The 23,183-nt window shown below is 35.8% G+C and overlaps 1 protein-coding gene across 4 annotated transcripts in view; it reads right to left on the reverse strand.

Annotated features, from left to right (window-relative positions):
- Window positions 1-3,472: 3,472 nt before the first annotated feature.
- Window positions 3,473-23,183, reverse strand: part of LOC148649162 (sodium-driven chloride bicarbonate exchanger-like) — a 74,301-nt gene continuing 54,590 nt past the window's right edge. For 3 of the 4 annotated variants that reach the window (XM_088605461.1, XM_088605460.1, XM_088605462.1), the window contains 14 exons: window positions 16,539-16,713; window positions 16,028-16,161; window positions 15,003-15,248; window positions 14,600-14,705; window positions 12,851-13,012; window positions 12,297-12,410; window positions 11,769-11,930; window positions 9,341-9,592; window positions 8,880-8,948; window positions 8,435-8,608; window positions 7,788-7,910; window positions 7,310-7,374; window positions 6,783-6,896; window positions 3,473-3,710 (listed from right to left, as the gene is read on the reverse strand). In XM_088605461.1, coding sequence (XP_088461587.1) covers window positions 3,632-3,710; window positions 6,783-6,896; window positions 7,310-7,374; window positions 7,788-7,910; window positions 8,435-8,608; window positions 8,880-8,948; window positions 9,341-9,592; window positions 11,769-11,930; window positions 12,297-12,410; window positions 12,851-13,012; window positions 14,600-14,705; window positions 15,003-15,248; window positions 16,028-16,161; window positions 16,539-16,713 — 1,975 coding nt within the window. In that variant the 3' untranslated portion in view covers window positions 3,473-3,631. Of the gene's footprint in view, window positions 3,711-5,137; window positions 5,177-6,782; window positions 6,897-7,309; window positions 7,375-7,787; window positions 7,911-8,434; window positions 8,609-8,879; window positions 8,949-9,340; window positions 9,593-11,768; window positions 11,931-12,296; window positions 12,411-12,850; window positions 13,013-14,599; window positions 14,706-15,002; window positions 15,249-16,027; window positions 16,162-16,538; window positions 16,714-23,183 lie in introns of all 4 variants that reach the window. The other variant, XM_088605463.1, reaches the window with a different exon arrangement.

Below are 23,183 nucleotides of genomic sequence, written 5' to 3' on the forward strand. Positions count from 1 at the left end.
TCTGTCATATTTGAAAAAGAAAACATCTGATTATATCATTTTTCATTATACAAAGAAATTCTAGAAATCTATTTTTCTCAGTTAATACAACAAAAATTCTCTGAATATTGTCCTACTAATAAAAGAACTATTGCATCTTTTCCTAAATCATTTTGACTCCTGTAACAAAGACATTTCATATAAGCAGCTTCTTTAAGCATTGCCTGAGCTTCTCTCCCTGTCTGTGTGTCTCATGGAGAGCAAGTTGGGGTATGCAAAAAGACAAATTCCTAATACAAGAGATTGTATATGACCAATAAAGTGATCTTATCTTAAATCATGGCTTTAACAGTTAAGTATAATTCTTTTTAAAGGACAATGTCCCATTCAAAGTTTCAAAGTTACTGTGATCAAATCTGGGGTTATTCTCATGAAATGGGCTATTTTATATACAGTAACGTATACATGGCATTTTAAACTTCTTAGATTAGTCTTATAATTAGTGCCACTACAGTTCTGAGGATTTTGCATTAATGCAGAACGGTACCATAACCATTCAGCCCATTTTCACAGAAAGCTGTGATTAACTAGTTAAGAGTGTCATGGTTAGTTCATACTTTTAAAGTAACAGATTAGAGAAATTATTCACATAAAAAAATATACAAATCCTTCAGATGCCTGTCTAATATCTCTGATGAAACAGCACTACTAATGAACAGCATAATGAAAGCACAATAAGTTATAATCACTGGATAAAACATTGAAAACAGAGTCTTTTTCAATTTGAAAGAGGCATCTGTATGTGATAGCATCTCCTTGAAAAACTGACATAATCCAAGCCTCTAGGAATGGCTGCAAGCAGTTCTTCAGCACAAAGCATGAACATTGTAAAATGAAATTTAAAATAAACTGGTTATCTGCCTAATTATTCAAGTAAATTTAACAATTTGTACTTTATTGGAAATAATGTATGTTTCCAAATTCAAAACATTTTACCTGTAGACCCTGTATATTAGCTACTTTTAGCCCTTGCAATTTAGTGAAGGATGTACAAAATGTAAAGTTTCAGCTCGGCTTGACTCCAAGTTCCGCAAAGTAGTCATCTGAAATACAGCTGAATGAAAGCCATAATATTTTGAAAAAACTGCAAGGTTATTATAACAATTCATATAATTCTCTGAAAGCAGAATAAAATATACTTGCTAAGTATGTCGGGAGTGATGAGACATCACAGTAAACACTTGAATTCTGTTTATTGATCAGTTAATATATAGATTGTAGAAACTGAATATTGTTTTTATTATCATCAATAGGATTATTTTTCCATGAATACCTTCAAATGATCTTATTGCTATGGAGATGAATCTGCCATCTTGTGATTGTGCCTCAAGTACAAGAACACAAACAAATCTATAGATTGATTAGACAACTAAACAGGAAGATTATATTTAAATTTTGGTTTAAAACAATTATTTATTGAGTGTGCAAATCTGAGCCTTTTGCTTGCCAAATAATAGGCATACAACTAGTCAAAAACTGAATTGTATTAATCTCTTCTAATGGCATTTTTCAGTAGCAGGATATTCTTCCTAAAAACAGCAGGATTCAAATCCATTTATGATTAAGAAGTACATGGAATACACCAGCTGTTGACATCATACATGATTTTTTTTAAATATATTAACTGAAATCTTCCTACTGCATGTTGACCAAAGATTTCCCAACACTTCTATTATTTTTTTAATCAATATAAGCTTCATAGGTGAATTACTAAAAGTGTAGGTTTCTTATAGTTTTGGTTCAATAACTAAATAGTAAAAACTGGCTTCTTTTAAAAAATAAAGTAACACAATAATGCCATTGTAATTGATTAGGCCAAATAGTAATATTTTTCTTTATTTTTTTCTATTTTAATTTGTTGTGAACTTTTTTTCCAAAATATTTACCCTATTAACTCTAAAAAACAACATATTTTGTTGGAGCTTTTGGCTTTATTTGTTATAAAATGTCAAAGATCTGAAATGAACAGCTATTCATATAATTTCCTGTTTCAAAATAAACAACATGATCAGTTTTAAGAGTTCAGTCTTAGCTCAAAAAATACTGTATATATAAACAAATATTCCTCACACTTCCTACCAAGACAAATGCAGACACATAAATGTTAACATTCATGTGCTGATAAATTACATAGGAAAATTTAGAGATGTACACAACAAAATCATACTCCTTAAATTTCATTTTTATAAGATTCATAAACTGCATATGTGATTTGCTGAGAAACCATGATTATGTTTCAAAATAATACTGGTGTGACAGCCAAGTCTTCATAGAGTAAAAACCCTGAACAGTCCCTTTACTCGAATACCAACAGAGGTACCTGTATGCAGGAGTCACTACAATTTAATCTTGGAGGGTTAGTTCTTTGCAGGTTTTTAACAGTACCTGCCAAAACAATTACTATGTTATTAGAGAAAAAAAGTCTTGCTTGATTATACCAGCAATCAGTACTCAAAGAACATGTCTACTTCAAGAAAGAAAAATTAAAGCTTGAAAAAACATTTAAAACATCTAGAAAGTTCAGTTTATCCTGCAGTTATTGAAGACACTGCCCTACCCCTGCACATTTTCCATAAGATGGAATAGGATCCATATACATCCATGAGATGGTGATGAATTTCAGACAGTTTTGTGCACTTTGCACAAATCAAAGCACAGCAGACTATTAAGTTTAAAGGTATTACCATTTTTGGTGCATTGAAATAAATGAAAGCATGATTTAAAATAATAAATGTACCATCCGTCGTACTGTTTTTCATCTAGGATGTTATAAATTTACACAGTCACTCTAGATGGGAGTACAAGATGTGAAACTATGAAATGTACAAATATGGTTAACCTATCTAACCTGTCATTATATTATTGCATTATAAACACCTTATAGTCCCATTTACACAAAATGATAAATAATATAATTTTCTAGAACATTTTCAGCACTGTACTGTATATCTGAAGATCAATGATATTTATCATTAATTTTACAATGTAATGTGAACATCTATTATTAGGTTTCATTTATGTTAGATGACACATGCTTAAAACTTTCAATCGGCTGTAATTTAATTGGATGATTGCAAATTGCTTTCCTTCAACTTCCCCTATTTATGCTTTCGTAATTTTAATTACTCCATTTTTATGGTTGAAAATCAAGACTTTTTAAACAATACAGGAGAATGATTTGTATTATCATCTTTAGAAAAAAAATAAATACAAAACATACAAAATACATACTATTTAGTTTCAAAGAAGAATAAATTTAAAAACCTTGTAACATCTAAATCCATCACAGACTGAAATATTCTGAATAATTGTCAGAAAAGCTTTTTTCCCTGCACTTGTACATCTGTTGCAGTGTTGGTTTTACTTTACATTTACATACACAAGAAAAAGAAACATGTTGCTTGTATGTTTTTGCATGTTTTGCATGTTGGTTTTTGTAAGAAAGGTACAGATTTAGAGGCATTAAGAAGAAAACAGTTTTACACAATGTACATAGAGACTTAACGTGACAAAACGTTCAGAAGTGGTCTATACAATTGTATACTGTGGCACACTTTTTTCATTTTTTAAAAGCACAGTAACCAAGGAAAAGTCATAGACATGTCTCCCTGTCAATGTTCCTCTCCAAATCGACCCTCTTCTCTCGTCTTCTGTCGCTGCTATTGGAAAAGCTACAAAAAATGCCAAATATCACTCATTACTTGATCATTCTTAAAAATGCCTTCATTTTCATAGATGGAGAAAGCACATTTCAGCTACCCACAATAATGAGGTAAGGTTTGTCGTTGATGCCAGATTAAGAAAAAAAGTTGAAATCAAATTTGTTGAAATGGTCCATTTTAAAAGCTGGCGGTCTCATAGTAGCTATAGCAGAACGAAGTGAGGTGATGTATCTAATTGGACTTTGGTTCACATTTGGAATGGAGAAGTCCTCCTTCATGTATTGTATAGAAAGCTGAAAGGTTTGGTTAGGATGGAGAAGGTTACAGAAGCCTCAGGCAATGCCTGTGATAAAACAGTTCTGTTCTACTTGTAAAAAAGGATTCGATGTAAAAAAGGGCTTACTGGTAAAATACAGATACTTCGCTTTAACTAGTTTTTGTCACCAATAACAACAGGACATGTCAACTTTTACAGAACTGTCATTTTCACATCCATTGCTGAAGTGTACAGGAGTAGCATGCAGATAAACTGTGACAAAAAAAACAGCCTCATGCACAGAGGAGCTTTGTCTGGAGTCATACCTGTTTCCTGCCTCACATCACTATTTTAATACCCATGCATTATTATCTGCATCAACATCTTTGGTTAAAATAAAAGAAAAAAATGTGTTAACCATTTTCTGTTGGAATCAAAATAAAACAGAAAACAAGTCGTTTTTTTTTCTCCTAACAGTTAATGGGTAACGCACTTTAAAAATGTGGAGGGACAAAATTGACCCTGTAAAATCTACAATATTTGGAATGGTTTTCATCTTTGTCTGATGGACATCAAATGTACAGTATATAATTTTACAATTTTCTCAATACATGTAATTTTCCAATACCAGTTTTATATAAAATGTCCAGATTTGAAATAATGAAACAAACACACAAGGTATTTCTTTTAAAAAACATATTTTCTACTTTGAAGATTACACAAAACCTACAGTATGTGCTTCTAATCAAATGTAGACGAATATAAAATGTAATTCTACTTTTTCTGCACAACTTCAAATTTGGACACATTGCACAATGCTCAATGTAACTGAAAATTACAGGTTTTGAGAATATTTTTTTTTTTATATTTAGCACACACACTCTCTTTTTAAAAGTCACAATAATACCAGAATAAATTAAAATTGAAGAATTTTGATTTGAATGACTGGAAAGTGAATAAACATTTGTCCATAAAAAGATCTAGTGCACCTTTTACATTGCGTCTAAAATTTAAAAGCATTCACAAAGAACAATTTTAGGAGATCTGAGTATTCTATTACAAATTTGCTTCATATCAGGCAAAGATTAACCACATTTATCAAGCAGACGTATGGTCATTGATAGGGCACGATAGTGAATTGACATGAGAAGACAAGAATGTACAGGGAACAGGGTCTTACCTTTGGGAAATCAGCTTCTATAGAGGTTAGGAAAGGGAGCTTATGATAGAAATGGAATGAAAATTAAGAGAAGAAATGTGTTAACTTTATCAGCCCTACGACAAGGAAGGGGAGAACAGCCCAGATAAGATACAATAGAAAGCTACTAAAATGCGTCAGAATAAAGAATTACATGTAATATCTATAAAAATCAATTCTATAGAAGTATTGATTTACATTAGTACTAAAACTGTGTCACTCAAAAGGAAGTCTACTATAAAATGAAGCCTTGATTTTTAATAAAAGATATGCATAAGCAAGCCCCAAAGACGTTTGATGGGTTTTTTGAATATGCACTGTTTTAAAAATCAAGTGTCACAATGTGACAGAAATACAATTAATGTAGCAAGAGAAACATTTTTTTAATGGAAAATGTCATTTGGACCATGAACGTCAAAGGTCAGTTTTCAAAACAAAGCATTAGAAAGGCACATTTTATTTTTTTACGGTTTTGCTATATACATAAAAATATACAGCAAAACAGTCACAAATATAATTTTTAAACCTCTGCATTTCATTTTTGACTGTTTTTCTCTCTATATTAAAAAGTTTGGTTTTCTATATTCTGAAGGGAAATATTTAATGATTTATAAATACAAAATGCAGTCCCTCTCTAGGTGTCAATAATAACATGTCTTAATGTCTGAATTCAATAATGCCTGGAGAAGGAGGACAGCTCACAGACAGAGTATCACCCCTTAGATACAGGTAGATAGATTGGGATGGAGTCACCTGAAATGGAAGAATTGTGCACTGTTAAGGTTACTAGGGGATACCACAAAGTTCTGCACCAAGCTCTTGCACCCTGTGCCCTGTGGTCTGACGTTTCTTCTGCCAAGTCATTCACACAAAGAAAGTCTCCCCTGTGAGAACCCTAGCACAGTCTACAACTTTGCTGGAGTGATAAGGTACTTCACAATGCCACTTCAGGGACCTTCACCCACCTATTTAATTGAAATGGACAGTCCGTTCTAACATAAGCCTCAAGCTTTACATTTTGATGCTGTAACTGATGTATTTATTGAATGAGAAATTTGACTGGCTTTTCATTTGTATAAAGATGTGATCTGAAAAATGTAAACTGAGAAACTGAATGCATTACATAATTGTCCAGCATTAATGATTAATAATCATTATTTTAAAGCTGTATTTCCCTTTATCTGTGATCAGCAGACCTTTAGGGTTTCCAACTTACAATCAACAATAATAATTTAATTTATGAGTGTATTTCAAGAAACAAATAGAATGTAACATCCTGAATTATTGCAAATATATACACTTCAAAATAAAAAATAACATTTTTTGTTAATGTTAACTCAGACCTACTGTGTTAAATGTGTTCTTCTATTTTTAATACAGGTAAAAACTATTGCAATGTTATAATCATATAAGCTAGATATAAACTGCAGACATATTGTAAAAAAATAATCTCCATTTTCTTAATTAGTTTATCAAATAACATGATTTTAAAACTTCTAACTTTATCCTTTTAATCATAAGAGTAAATTAAACATTTTGGGTTTTTTTTCTCAAATATATGTGCAAATTATTAACTGAGTTGTATAAGGGAGGCACTTTTTATCAAATTAAACTGGAAATTCAAAACCTTTTTGAGGGTATGCAGGAATCTTTTTTGGAGTTTTCCGTATTCATGGTGAGGGTCTTCCAAACTGAAGTTTTCGCCATTTCATCAGATATGTTAACTGTTGAAGGATCATCCCTAAAAGAAGCAAATAAAATTAAATACATGTATGAAAAAGTGCCAGATTTGTTTTGAGATAAAAATGTAATAAGAACATAAGAAGTTCAACTCAATTATCAGCCTTACTAATTTTTTTTGCAACTGCAATGCAATTGTATATTTCTAAAAAGAAACATTTATCAGGAAAAGTTTTCAGCACTGCAAATTTTCTTTCTGAACAAAATTTAATTTTAGCATTTCAATTGAACATTACACAGTACTGATAATAATTTCCCACACTACAGTATATACAGTATATATCACATATTTGAAGTAATAATGTCAGTCTCCATTGTACCATTTTACACTCAGAAGAGCAAGTATAATGTTTGTAGACAGACATATAGGCAGGTGTCCATACATTTCTTTCCTAATCAAGTATTGCATCTTACTTGTAATTTCCTTCCAAAGGCAAGTGTACTATTCCCTCTTCCTCTCCCAGCATACTTTGTTCTTCCTGAAGAAGAAATGAGAATCTAGTGATATTTTGTACAAATTATATGATTCAAACCTATAATTGATGACATACTGGTGGTGTAAAATAATTTGACTACAAAACTAAGTCAGTCTCTGAGCTGCAAAGTAACAAGCCAAGGTTAATTCCTCTAGACAAGTCTTCTTCCATATTTAACTTCACATGAAATCTACTTATATTGTCAGTGATATGTCAACTATAAATTGCATTACTAGGGTCTGTAAAACCTCTGACATTTTAAAACAATCTGAACATTTTGAATACAGCAGATTTGTTCTATTTTACATTGTCTAGAAGTGAGATAATAGCTTCAAGGTTTTTTCAACACAACTTAAAAATTAAAAAGAATATACTGATTTCATAGAAATATACATTCATTTCAAGAATGAAGTTACCTCTTCCTGAGCATCCTCCAGTTTCTTTTTCTTACTTTCTGGCATTAAATCATCCAACCAACTTAGTTCTCTCTTTGTGAATAAGAAATCCAACACCTTCCGAATGAACACAAGTGCTAAAACCTTCACAAGAAAATAAAAAGCAGAGGAGATATCACTATTCTGAAAATTTGATGCTGGTGTTCTGCATTAAGTAAAAACCATACCATTACTTTATCCATCAACAAAAAGCTGTTTATTCTGAGTAAGGTCTGCAGCAATCTGGAATCTATTCTGTACACATAATAGGGCACAAGACCGGGATACACTTTACGTAGGATTCCAGTCCATCACAGGGTAAACAGTAACAAGTTCCCAGGTAACCAAGATTGCATGTCGTTGGAGAGGAAACTTTCCAAAGGGAAAGTGTTTGGGAGAAATCCCATGAAGACACAGGGAGAACACACAAAATGCACACAGGAGTGGATCAGTCCGGAATTGAACCCAGACCCCAAGAGCTGTAATGGGGCACCAGAGCTAAGAGCCACACCACGATAATGTTACATTTTTATCATTTAGAACATAAAATCATACTGTAAGTCACTAAGGGTTTTTTTTCCTCATGTACCAACTCTAACTGCATTAGGTGAAAGAACTCTGCTTCGTACCATCATGGGGAATACAATGGCCGCCCGCGAAGTCTTTATTACCCACAGCAGGACCAGGCAGCTCAGCTGGATGACTGTGAACAGATGAACTTTCCTCAGTGGGACATGCCGCAGATAAATAAAATCAGGTTGGTGCTTAGGTGGCATCCCAAAAAGTTTAAAACGATCGAAGAGCTGCAAAACAACGATTTAAAGATACAGATAGTCATTAAGAAATACGAAAAAGTAAAAAAAACGAAGATTTTATGTGAACTGAATATGATTTTTCGCAGATTGCAAAAAGTAAAGGCCTAACACCCTTCAATGTGTAACATTTCTATTTGTTCATAGGTATCATAGGCATCGGTTCATGAAAGACAAGAATGCTAGTTGATATCTTCCTAACACAAATCTTAACAAAAATATTCACGTACTGTAGTACATGTAGCTGCACAGTTTTATCTACCTGAATGCCTTTCAGCGATGATCCTCCCATGTAAAGGAAAACTCCATACAACACAGGCATTGGAATGAACTATAAAACAGATAACATGGAGAGAACAGGAGAAAATCATGTTCATTTTACTCACACAAGCATCAACATAGTACTCGGATGTGCCTTAGTAACCAGAACAGTGCAGTCCTCCATTTACAGTATATAGCACAGTATGTACATTTATACTGAGTATTTGTTTAAACCTTGTTAAATACAGTACATTAGCTGTAAGTCTCATCAGCCACACAGGGTGCATCACAATTCCACAACACAAAAAAAGCCATTTGGCAATACCTTGGAACAACTGACAAAAACATGCAGCTACAGCTGCAGAAGTACTGGAATGGTAGCATTATTAATTATTAGATTCGTGGTTTAATGTTGCTTCAAAGCATAATAAAAATAAACTTTTTTCATAGCACAAATCTTACCTTCAGCACTGAGGTCATGAAGACAGAACAACCCATCAGTAGAAAGATCATGAGCCCTGTGAACCTCTGCTCTCTGATTCCGAGGAATTTGGGTTGCTCCCCTGGAGCAGAGCACTCCGACTCCAGTTTGAGGCTGTTCACATGAGAGATGGAGAGGACAGTGGCTGCTACAAACCATGGCAATCCCATTATGGAGCAGACTCCCAGCATGACGCCCACCATGAACAGATCCAGGTGGTACCCACATCCTTTCTGTTGGCCAGAAAAACATGGTCTGGAATTAATTTTACAATTTGCAATGGAAATGTTTAGTTTCTATCTGGGAAAACTAAATTAAGCAATATGCCAACAGCTCAGTGTATACTGTAGGATTTTACAATGTTTTGTCAGGCTTGAGGTGAACCATGCCAACACATACCTGTACCCTGGATTACCATACTGGAATTATGTAATGGTTCTGAATCAAGTTAAAAGGTTAAAAAAAACAACTGAAAGGAATGTATTTGATTAAAACATGTCTGTTAATATTTGCATGACAAGTATTTTTGTAAATGTGTGATTAACAGTCATAAAATAAAACATTACAACCCAACCAGTGGCCCAAGAAGTAAAGACAGTGAGGGTTGAGTACCACTGTTTCATATGAGGTCCCATTTAGGCCATTATTCAAACTTTATCTCTCTCACACACACAAATTACTCTCACATACACCCAAAATGCTCTCAAACTCTCCATTTTACCTCTTGCATACACACAAAATGCTCTCACATTCACTAGTTTTACCTCTCACATACAGTACACACAAACGCTCTCTATTCACTACTTCTACCTCGCACATACTGTACACATAAAACACTCCTTCACAATGTGAATGTCAATGAGACAAAACTAGTGAATGTGAGTGCATTTTATATGTATGTGAGAGGTAAAACTAATGAATGTGAGAGCGTTTTGTGTGTGTACGTAAGAGGAAAAATGGAGAGTGTGAAAACATTTTACTTGTGTGAGAGGTGAATTATGGCCCAATGTAGGCGACTGTCTAAATGACACAATGTGATTGGCTGAGAAAATTTACCAACAAACTTTCTCATTTTCTGCTCCAAGCCAAACACTGTCATAGATGGATGGGCTACAGCTGGCCTCAACTTGCCATGAAAATCTGTAAGGTACCAGGTGCTTACATGCTTGCAATGCCTTGTCAGTCAGACCCACACTGCTGCTTTACTTAATGCTAACTCACAAACTCTCTGCTTTTCTGCCAGAGAAAAGTGTGAGCAGAATAAAACAAAAAACAGTTATTTTTCACATTTAAAGAAACAATTCTGTTGATAAACTCAGTGCAGTAGAGAGATATGTTTATTAGTAAAAAAAAGCCTGCAATTCGTTAACCTAAAATAACAACACATGTAAAACAAGACAGGAAGAATAATATTGAATGTGAGGTTTACTGATTAGAATGAAACATCCATCCATTTTTTAGTAACTGCTTTGTACTTAAAAGGTCACAGTGAGACTGAGCCTAACCAGGCAGGCAGGGCTAAACCCTAGCTGGGAATAGCATGAACACGCATAGAGAAAGCAATTTACAGGTGTTAATTAAACTAGATAGCATGTCTTTGAACTGTATCACCAGTGAAAAGCCATGCAAGCATCTGGAGAACATGCTAAAAAGTCACCGCAGGCTAGAACTGAACCCAAGACCCAAACGATATGAGGAAACAGAAGTATCTGCCGTGCCGCCATATGACCATACTGAAGAAAATTTAATCTTAATGATTAATGTGATGGACCGTCCTGGGTGTACCCTGCCATGCACCCATTGCTTGCTGGGATAGGCTCCAGCTCCCTTGCAACACTGAATTGAAAGAAGCTGTTAGAAAATGGATGGATGGATTAGATTCATTCAGATCTAGCGAAATGAAATATGAAATTCACATTATGGAGACTAAATGCCTGCCTCAGAATGAGAGGTAATTTTTGTAAAGCTTCTTGTTCAGCAAAGGTTCACTTCTGGCATTTCAATGACAAACATTCCAGTAAATGCAGACAGATGTCCGTTTATTAGAACAGGGTTTCAGCAAAGCACTGAAAGTAGGTTAGAGCCCTAACGAATAGATGATATCATTGTAAGAGTAAAGAGACTAAAATGGCAATAAGCCAGACACAGCAAGAAAAAAATGGATCATCGTTCCAGGAAAATACTGGAATGGAATCCAAGGAATGAAAAACAATCAAGAAGACCTCCTGTGGAGAGGGAAAGATGTAATCAATATGTTTGCAGGCACAAGCTGGATGTGAAAAAACTGAAGGCAAAGGTTTGTAAAAAAATCTTGGGGAGGTCTTCGTTCGGCACTAGACTGATAAAGGCAGAAGATGCTGATAATGTCTCTCTGATTATGAAATTAACTCCATTCACTGAAATTGGCACCTTGAGTTTGTGTTCCTTTCTGTTGATGATAACTGCTGTGATCTGCTGGTCCATGAAGATCAGAATAGTGCACAGCAGGGCAGGGAACACAGTCACTATGGTGGTCCACCATGGATTGGGACCCAATGGGTTAACCAGCCAGCCTCGATCATCCCTGGTGGGCTGGAAAATGGCAACATTTGAAAAAAAAACATATTCACAATATATGATGAACCGTAAGCATCTTAGAGCACACTTCATGCATTCTTCCACAATAAATACTTGGAACTATCATAAATTAAAATGCTTTTGTTTTGAGTTATTCAGTAAAAAAGGATGATGCTACTATTAAAGCTTACATTGCGACAATACCATTAAGGATTCTCATTAAAAAAGTCACTTTTATACTTATTTTTGCTAATTTACTAACAGAAGGACTTTTGCAAATTTAGGCCATGAATAGAAAACGTTTTGATTAACTTATCTAATAACAAACAATATTTCTCACAAATATTTAATGGCTTGTTTTAAAAGATTTTTTTTTTTTACCTTGAACTCATTGGGAACTTGAAGTTTTGGAGATGGTATTCCTAAGCCATAGTCAATCAACACCATAGTAAGAATGGTGAGGAACACTGCAAAGTCACTGATTATCGCCCGAACCTGGAAATGAACATCACCAGTGAAAGAGTGTACACAACTGTTTTGTTAGTACTGAATGAATCAATTTTATCCACAGTACTCAGTATAGCACTTCACTGTCTTAGATATGTCTCAGCATCTCAGCAGTCAAAACCTGGAAAATAGCCACTAGAGGGCACCGGCATTCCATGAATTCATTCTGTAACCCTGATTCCATTTCAATTCAATTAACGTCAGTTCAAACTTTCACATTAATCCCAACGGGAAATTAGTTTTCCTGACAGTCTGACACAATCAATGACAAAGGGGTCAGGACAAATAATATTTCAGGAAATAAACAGAATTATTTTACCCTATTCAAAACTGAAACGGAAAAGGAGATAAATTATTACCCGAGCCTGCTTCTGTTGCGCCTAGGCGCTTCTTACGGCGGTAAACTGTGTTTGGTGATTCTGGCTTACCTTAGTGGGAAAATAGCGGCTGGTCTTGAATTCCTTCAGGAAAGAGGACATTGTTACGGTTGAGAAGAAAAGGACAACGGACCAAAAGAGAACGTCAGGGACATATGGGCCATGGGGCCCGCAAGCCCTTCCCACAAACTCCCCATGTTTCTCTATGCAGTCCTGAGGAGAGAGAGAGGAATGCAAAGGGGAGAGACGGAGATGGAAAGAGGGGAGGAACAAGGGACATAGATGATAAAAAAGGGAGAGAAAAAGAAAATGTATTTAAAGGGGAAAAGACAGAGCATTACTTTCCTCACCTCCTGTTCTCAGAGGAAACTAAAGCACTTGGAATCATATATTAAAATGTAGGACAGAGGGTGCTTTTTTTTACACAGAAGGTTATAGAGATTTAAAACAAACTATTCCAGGCAGGTTTCTGAATACATTGGGTGAATCAATAATACAGTATTTATGATCATTCGTCAATTTTATACATTAATAGACAATTGGATTATAAAAAGTTTGCATGTTCTTAATTTAGATTAATGAAACACTATCACCTTCAACCCATAAAGTATTTTAAGCAAAAAAGATTTACAAATGTCAAACCAACAGAGATCTGCAGGAACCTGTGCGTGTCATTAAGGAAACATGATATGTGACTAATAACATGTCTTCTCGTAACATGATGACTTATGAGTTCAGTAAACTGAATTTGAAGTGAACTCCTTACATACTCCGAGAAGTCTCCAATGAAGTTTAAAGAGAATCAGACATACTACATTTCTTTAAAAATCTCCAAAGGTTTTGGTTCATGTCAGCCTGTTTCTCTAGTTAGGAAAACATTTGTTCTCGTGTAAGACAAAACAAGCCTCTAAATGTACATATAGAGTACTGTAGTTATTATTAAGGGCCCACAAGCCACCTAAGAGAAAATATATTATATGAAAATGTGCTTTTATGGTGATTTTGCATTGCTAATCCAGCGTAATCCAGCCCACATGCCCCTAATCTCTTCTCTTGGTTATACTCCATCTGGGAGTGCATGCTGTTTAGCAACAACTCAAGGTCTTCCCTCAAAAAACCTCATGCATTCAAACACTTCAAACAATGACAAAAGTGGTATGAATATATTTTTGTCATTGTCATTCCCATTTCAGATTTTTTAGGGTGCATCCATAGCCTCTCTAAAACTGATCTATTAGCTTAGCATCCCTGGATTTTCTTTATCTTAATTTTACTTGATGTTCATTACATCACAATACTGAGAGGTATTAAAAATGCAACAAATTAGTATTGGAACAAGGGAACATCCCTTATGTTAAGGTAGTCTTCTCATTAAGTATTTTGTTTTTATTCATTTATATTCATGTTAATTACTTCCTTAAAATAACAGAGGAGTAGATGGCTTCTTGGACTATGGATTAAATTACTCTGTTCCTTATTTCTTAAGAGAAATGAAGAGTCCGAGATAACAGTTCAGTTACTTTATCTTAAACAGATGGCAACTCTGTATTATGGCTCCAAATCCATACATTCATAAATATAATACAAATGGAACCAAATTAATCACATGTCTAACAAACCTCTGCGCTCTTAATGCATCAATCTTTTGATCTAACGTCCACTTTAACCCAAAGGTTCCACCATAACCAGAAACATAAAGTGTCAACTCCAGATGCCAACACACCACAAATCTATATCCCAGGCTCGCACTTATCTCTAACCAAAAAAAGTCTTGTCAGTATCCACACAATTCATGCTTACATGTACTTCCAAGCCCTCCCAGTAGATTTCAGATGCAGTAATGTTATGTTCATCCCAAAATGTCAAGGTTGCATTACTTGGATCGGGTGGCTCCACACAAACACACCTGAATAAATGAAAGCAGAGGCGCGCTGGGCAAGAGGCATCTGGTTTTTAAAGCAATAAGAGTAAAGTGTAACCAAATGGCATTAGCTTCGCCTGGACACTATTGCTTTCCTTTAAAAATATCTGTATATCATACGTATATAATACTAGTATGTGATATGCACATAATATACATACTGTACATTTTAACTTTTCATATTTCCCAGCACTCTGCAATGCCTTCTTTAAACAAATATGTTTAATCTTCCGATATCTGGACAATCGCACCAATTAAAATCGAGATGAAACATTTACTCACGAATACTGAGTGAGCTTTTCCAGGTTATTGTTCATGTTGATTGGGTAGGTTTCGCCAAGGTGAATTAACTTTTCCAAGGCCTCATATATAAAAATAATACAGATAAGGGCAGCGAACGCTTCTTCAGTGAAACGAGTAATGTAGCAAACGAGGGAACTGGCATCTGTTGCCACCAGGACAATACACAGGAATGCTGTCCAGAGTCCTATACACGCTCTTAATGAGAGGTAGGATAATCCATATTCCCTGGAAAAAGGCAAGAACAACAGCATCATATGAAAAGTATATAAATACCCTGTAAACACCTAGTATGGGTGTGAAGCACTTTCATTAGGAGACTCCCTAGTGGTTCACCTACAAAATGTGCTAGCCCAAGCACAGGTTCAGCTCTGCCACAGAGGGTTTGAGCCTGGGTCACGTCATTAGCTGGGTGTGATCAGGATTCTCCAACAGGCAGTGTGAAATTTGCCAAGGGCAGCCAAGGGTTATGTGGGATTCATCAGCCACTGCTCTTTGTACTCTACAGCGACTCCTGCTGTCTACGGGTGCTGGCAGGCTTTTGTGCCTCCAGTGTGGAGCTGTGTTGCCAGTGGCTAGTTAAAAGATGGGCAGTCAGGCAGGAAGTGTCTGCCTACAGTTCCCCCGTGTGCGATGTCAGGCTTCAGGGATGCAGCCTGAGACATGAGAAGCACAAAACGGGCTATATGAAATAGGGAGGGTATAACAACTCTACATTTCAAAAGAAAAAAATACAAGATAACCTTCATTAATGCAAGATTTTGAAACAATTTTTGAAAAAGGGTACATGCAGGTGTTCAATCAGAAACTGACTTTTTTGTATTTACAAGCTTTTTTGTATTTTTACAATTGTTAGCATGTCAAAAAAGATATCAGCTGGGAATAATACTCTCTAAATGATTCTGTTAAGTGTTGTATTTGTTCAGTGAAGACTTACGAAGAGGAAGATACAGGGTTATTGATTAAACAAAGTCATTCTTCAAAAAACACTTGTGGCCCAGACTTACCTGCAGAATTTGTACAATATCTTTTCAAATACCAGGACTGGCCCTGTGCTACCCAGTATTGTGAGTGGCTGCCCTGCAAACAAAGAATAGGCTATTCCCGTCATTGAGGCTCCAAAGAGGGATTCGATTGCACTCTGGAAAAAAAAGAGCAATACTGTATATCTTCTGTGTACTGAGAGAGGAAATAAACCGAAATCATACACCAAGTATCAAAATCTACCCGTCACCACTCCTGTTATTCACAGACAAATATACTATGATGTACAACACTGTGGTATTGCAGTCTAAATAGCAGTCCATTCAAAAAAGACACAATAGAGAAACCCAATACTTTTATTATTTGTTGTCGTTTTAGGTTGCAGATCAAAAATGTAATTTTAGGTGATGAAATATCTCTGTCTTCATAGGAACCTGATCTAAACAGTAAAATTCAACATTATCTAGATTTGATCCCTCATTTAAAATTAAATGATATACAAAATCATATATGCATATAGGAAAAGGTTCTTACTATACGGCCTTCAGTTGCCTCTCCTAGCAGGCCTCCAAATGTGATCACAGGTGACATGCATGCACAATACAGGAAAAGGAATGATGCCAAGCACTGCAGACTGACGGCATCAGTGTAGTCAGACAAGTAATGTGGAGCTTTTCTTTTGATATCCATTATCAAACCACCAAAGAGCCTACAAAAAAAAAAGACAAGGCTTTGAAAGAACAGACCACAGTTTAATCAGCCTCCGTCCATCCATGTTAATCGGATGGGATCATAAATAGAACTACCTATGCATGAAAGAATTAGACCGACTGGCAAAAAAACACAGACATTTTTTACAATCCAGAAGAGGTTGACGCAGTAACTGCAGCCCAGGCTGATCTAGCTTACTGGATGAAATCAGAATCTGCTGCATCTGATTTCACCCAGATTTAGAAATCCAGAAACCTGCGTCCTGGAAATGGATCGCCAAATTAAAGTAAAGATAAGCTTATGCTCAATTTTAGTGAAAACGTCACACTTGTCTAAATGCAGATAACACTCTCCTTTTAATTGCATGTAACAGATAGAGTGAATAGCCAGGAATGCTGCACAGATAAACATTTCTGTAAGGTATACTTAATACATGAGTAACAAATCTTTTATTTTTAACTGCCTGGAAATATTTTTTAGGTGAGCTGAATGACATATTCACTTCTAGCTTTTCCAAAAGTCAGTTGATCAGCACAAAGCCAGCAGCCATATCACCCTGCATCTCACAACTGGCAACCCACTGAAGCTAAGCAGGTGTGAGCCTGGTCAGTACCTGGATGAAAGGTACTGAAAACTAAGGTTTCTACTGGAAGAGGTGTTAGTAAGGCCAGCAGGGGGCGCTCACCCTGCGGTCCAGGTGGGTCAAATCTGGTGGGTCCTAATGCCCCAGTATAGTGATGGAAACACTATGCTGTAAATAAGCGCCGTCCTTCGGATGAGACATAAAACCGAGGTCCTGACTCTCTGTGGTCATTAAAAATCCCAGGGCGTTTCTCGAAAAGAGTAGGGGTGTAACCCCGGCGTCCTGGCCAAATTTCCCATGCCTCCTAATAATCCCCCTCTATGAATTGGCTACATTACTTTGTTCTCCTTCCCCCCCCCCCCCACTCCGACGGCAGGCGGAGCATCGCGCCGGTTGGAGTATTCTCAGTCGCATTTAATGGATTCCAAGATTTGGTTCAAACCACCAAATGGAGACTGGTGTGCTGACAAGCGGACCCTGCTGATGTGGGATTAACGCTAGGAAAGAGAGAGTTGATCAGCACAAAGGGAATTAATTAAATGAGAGAAGTTAATGTCTACTTTATCTTCAAAAAAGGTTATACGAATAATCTGCTAATTATTTATACTGTACTCTATATCTGCACAGCATTTCAACATATACAGTACCTGGATCCAAAGAATAACCTCTTGATATGAGAAAGAAAATACACTATTTTAGAAGAAGAAATCAACACAATGCATGGAATCTTTAAATGTAAATATCCTAAATGAACCTTTAGGTACAGTGTGACGAACTGGGAAGAAATAGGTGGCCTCATGATAAGGGCTATGCAGAGTTTTCCTGAGTTGAGAGACTCTGACTACAATGCAAGACAGAATCTCCAAGGTTATAAAGTTAACAGTAAAGGACAGAAGATGACTTATATTAACACAACTGCAATATTGCAAAAAGATTTCATCAAATTCACTAGCTATAGCTCTGAGAGGTGTTGTTGGATATAATTGACTGTTCAATTGTGGAATTAGACTTGCCAAGGATGAATGGCATACTAGGATAAAGGTCAACTGTTTTCTCTGATAGTCTGAAATAACTGAAAGCCAAGAAATGTGTGGTCTGCCAGGACATTCTTTACCATGACCTTGATCAGAATGACAAAATTAAACCAGGTCAATCAACAAACTATCACATTTTATTAAAACCTTTGAATTATTCAGTTTTTTTGTAATCCAAGTCATTCAAGTTACATTCAATATAATGTAAATTAATGAAAACAAGTTCTGCTTAAAATTTAAATTATTTCAGCACATGCAAAAGCACTCTCAGATCCCACAAAATGAATGCAAAAAACAATGCAAAAATATTTCTAGAACATCTCCATAATGTTCAGCGCTGACAATAAAATCAAAGGGCAATTTCCTGGTTGTGAGACTAAAAAAGATGTACAGATGCAGCCATTCAAAATGGGTGAGGTATTTCGCGGCATACCCCGGTGGGCGTGTCGCGGTATCACGCAGTTAACGTGGTGTCACGTGGTTAACTATCCGGCGTCGCCTTGTAAAACCGCCAGGGGGAGCTTAACCTCTCATGTACAGCATTTGAGCCTTTAATTTTGAACTGTGTATTACAGCATGTTAATCATCAGTCATTAAAATGTTGGTATATTTTATGAAAGCAAGATTGCTCAGTTGGACAAAAGTACACAACCTACCTTTATCAGAAATATTTATGCATCAAAGCCTTTACTGAAGATATTACTAATAGTATTAATAATGGATGACTTTGGACAAGCTGTATACTCAAAGTATAATTTCTTTAGCACATTTGTACAAGCACTTGGAATCTGTCCAAGCCATACTTTGTCAGGCATTTTGTTTTACTTCAACGGGCATAAAAACTTCCTTGGTTTTAACAGGGCGTTTCATAATTTCTAACTACGAAAATGATTTAAAATGCGACACTTATCATTCAACTAGAGCTTAAAATATCACAAGGATCCTCAAGAGCACAGCAAAGAGTGTATTAAAAGACACTTGTATTTATCAACGCTTTCTTTTCCGTATACCAGATTTTATGGAACCACTTCAGAGGGGTGTCAGCCAGTCAGATTCCAGGAATCGGCACTTTAAAGGAAAAATACACACCGGTATTCCATTTCTCCCTAACGATTTTAAGCATCGAAGTATTTAACTAGCATGTGAAATAGCGTGTGAAAAAGTGGTAGTTTTAAGCTTTTCTGCTAATATAATATGGAATCGTGTATCTAAAGAATTTAATAACGGTATTCGTGTGCTGCGACAGGGCTGTGTAGGGCTGTTTCGGCTGCCTGTTCATGCGAGCTGTCTTGTAGCCTACTGGTCTACGTGTGTAACTACCAACTGGCAGGTTGTGTGTTCGAATCCAGCTGGTGCTGGACTTTTCTTTTAACAAACATTTCTTCGAAAAAATAGAATAGCGATATTATGGACAATCAATTGACTTTTATATTTCAAAATATCGCAACATGATCGATTCTAAGTCATTTTTGACAACGGTCCCTGCTTCTGCTTCCTGCTTCTATTGTGTGTGTGTGTGCAACAGAGTAAATTTTTATACAGAAATGGAGGCTGGACAGTATGCGTTACAATATAAACATTTATATTGATTTAAATCGTGTTCTGATTTAAATCGCAAACGCGTGTTTAATTATATGTGTTTTTTAATCATAATCAGGCTAATGCAACATAAATTGATACAGTATCTTTGTCTTCTAAGTATCTTAATAAACTTTCAGCATAGCTTTCTACCCGTCAAGATTTATATTTCTTGGGATTTTGGGATCAAACGTGGAAGGATTAGATTATAATAGTTTTTATTTGTCAAATACGTGATTGTATTTCTGAATGTTATGTGACACCTACAGTAGTTCACTGCTTTAAATACATCGAATTAAGAAAGTTATGTGTAGCACTTTAGATCTTTTTTCTGAACCAGGGAAAATCTGATCATGTTTCTCTATAACAATAATAAAAAACGTTATTTTACATATCGCCTTTAAAAGTGGCATCTCGAAGCAATACAGTAGATCGAAAAACAGTTAAAAGGGACCAAATTAAATACCAGACTATCGCAAACGCGTTTTCCATAAAATTATTTTATTCATTCAGCAGTTTGTGAGAGGGACATCCAGCAGAGAGAGACACACACACCGGTTTTCATTGACAAAATTTTTTTTTTCAATTCCTCTTGTCTAACAGGAATGTTTTGTTTGTGGACAGACTGTTAGACAAGAGGAAAAGACCGCCTCCTCCTACGAAGCATTAATCGCGTATCTAAGGAAAATTGCAGTATACCTTTGTTCATGCACATCATTATACAGTACAGTGTCTCAATTTGTATTTCGATAAAAAAAATCGTTTGCCCAGCCACTACTGTTGTTATTGTTTTTATCCTGTAAAGCGTTTCCTTTTTCTGCGTTTTCCATTTCCTTTTTCTGATCACTCGCTTTCTGGATACACATCTCACCTGTCCTGTTCTTTGTTTTCCTGGTTTGTTGATTATGCCTGCTGCGGTCCACTCCTACCCTCACACCTAAAGAATACTATTTTAAATTTCTTGGCGCAGTTCATTAACCCTTGTATGTGCTGTCCGTGCCCAAAATGCAATTTTAAAAAAGTCAAAAACCGCGCTCAAAATGCAATTTAGAGCTTAATAAGATACACTCCACAGGCAAAATTAAAGACAAAATTAAAGACGATTAAAATCTGTAATCTTTCCACTTGTACTGTGAGTCATCGGAAAATTTCTGCTTTGTGTAAGGATGGTGAGAAAGCTGTGCTCAATGTATTTAAGGGACTTAAAAGTAAAAGGAGATGCTTCATATTGCTTGACTAATTTTAAAAACTAAGTTATAAATGCAGACGCTCCCTCGGTGCCGCGCCGGGTGTAAATATCAAAGTATACATTCCCAACAAGAATTGTACCCATCTGTCATGCAAATAAAACACCTTGAATTGAATTGAATTGAGGGAGAGAGGGGGTAGGGGGACAGATACTGTAGACAGGACTCAAGGCAAATAAGATACTTATGGGTACGCAGGCATTCACGACAGCAACATACGAAACGTTTGCACGTACTGTATAGTTAAGTTATTACTTGGTTTTCAAAGTGCAATGAAATACAATATTGTTGTTGCTGCTGTTCTGGTTGTTTTTATCCCGTAAAGCGTTTTGAGAAGCCACCTTTAAAGGCGATATATACTGTAAAACCGCTGATTCTTATGGAATGTGTTCCGCAGCAGATTCAAATTTTTATTTATTTATTTTTTAATCGCGTATCTAAGGAAATCTCAGTATAACTTTGTTCATGAACAAACAGTGGCATGTAACATTATCATTAGTTTTTTTAACAAGGCTCGCCAGCTATTGTGAATCGAAACCTGTCTTGCTAGCTTTTAAAGTCGTGCATGTGTAAACTGTACTAGAGGGCATGCAAGTTACTCTGCCCCTTTCAGCTCCAGGGAGTCCCTCTGCTGCAACACACAGCAGACAGAACGGGAGACTATTGCCTTTCATATCTGACACCAGTGAAGTAAAAGGGGTGTCTAAAGGGGTGATTTCAGACCACATTTTAGTTACTTTATTTTGTTTACTTTTAACATTTCTGTAATTTACAGTAGATGTCACAATAGAAGCCCGAAGCCTATTATACTCAGTCTAGCCTTGGATCCTCTGAGTCCCATGACTCAGTCTTGTCTGCTTTCCTAGAATAAAACCAGTTAAGTCTTGTGTACTATGCAATTTATATTTTCCGATTCCATGCATTCCCTTAATGTTTACTATATTCTCCAGACTCAAACACATAAGTACTAATAGCTCTGTCCCTTTAGGAGACTCTTTGCAGTACTGTGTCCCACTACCCCCATGAATTCTTTAGGTTGGGTCTAATATTTTCCAGTAATATACAGAATGGGATACAAAATGCTGTCAGGCAGGTAACAGAAAAGAGAAAAATATAAATATTTCCATTTTACAGACGTTCACACATTTATAACATTTTGGCTCAATAAAAAGCTAACCCAATAATTAAATGTGATAAAGTATAGTTTGGATGTTTATACATTCATGTTAATCGTATTCTTGATTTATTTCAATAAGTGTTCATGTTTCATTTGCTAACTTAGAGCATATTGTGCAATGAAGAATAAAATAGCTGCATGACAAGTGACTTCCTTCTCTCAGTGGAAATTAAAAGGTAGCCTGATAAATTATAAGACAGTAAGAAAGGTTCCAATCAGGAGGAGACAATTCTTTCCATTTTTTTTGTTTGATTGCTGGTAGCAAACTGATCTGAGGATCTACTCCAGCTCTTTCTCTTTTTATCATACAGTAAATTTTATTTTCTTGCTTTCTGAAACACAATATAACAAAAAATAACCTCACAAACTCAAAGAAAAAATCCTTGCTCCCCCCCCTCCCCTTGGCAGTACTTCCTCCCATGCTTTTAACTAAGGGCATCTAAAATACTGTCAAACAGCTACAATGGTATCTCTGTACAAGGCTTTGACTGTGTCAATCACAGCACCTACCGTTCCCTTACCAGCAACAACATGGATTCTAACACTCAGACATTAAAAAAAGTCAGGCCAAGAGAGAAAATACCGAGCTTTACAACATGCGGTACCAGTAACATTTTACCCACAGTAGACTCATCAACCAGATGTGTTTCAGTTTCTGTGATAAGCCTAGATTAATCATATCCTCTCCTCTAGTAGGAGCACCAAGTGTAAACATGTAACGTCCCTATTAAAAATAATGGCAAAACAGAAGTTCACTCTTTCTAGAACATACCTTCCTATGGACACTCCTAAAATGTATAAAATAGTGTCCACAGCATCTCATAATAGAGGCAAATGGGGAACTACAAA

The sequence above is a fragment of the Lepisosteus platostomus genome, chromosome 14 (genome assembly GCF_059453375.1).
Source record: "Lepisosteus platostomus isolate fLepPlt1 chromosome 14, fLepPlt1.hap1, whole genome shotgun sequence".
Classification (NCBI taxonomy): Eukaryota; Metazoa; Chordata; class Actinopteri; order Semionotiformes; family Lepisosteidae; genus Lepisosteus; species Lepisosteus platostomus.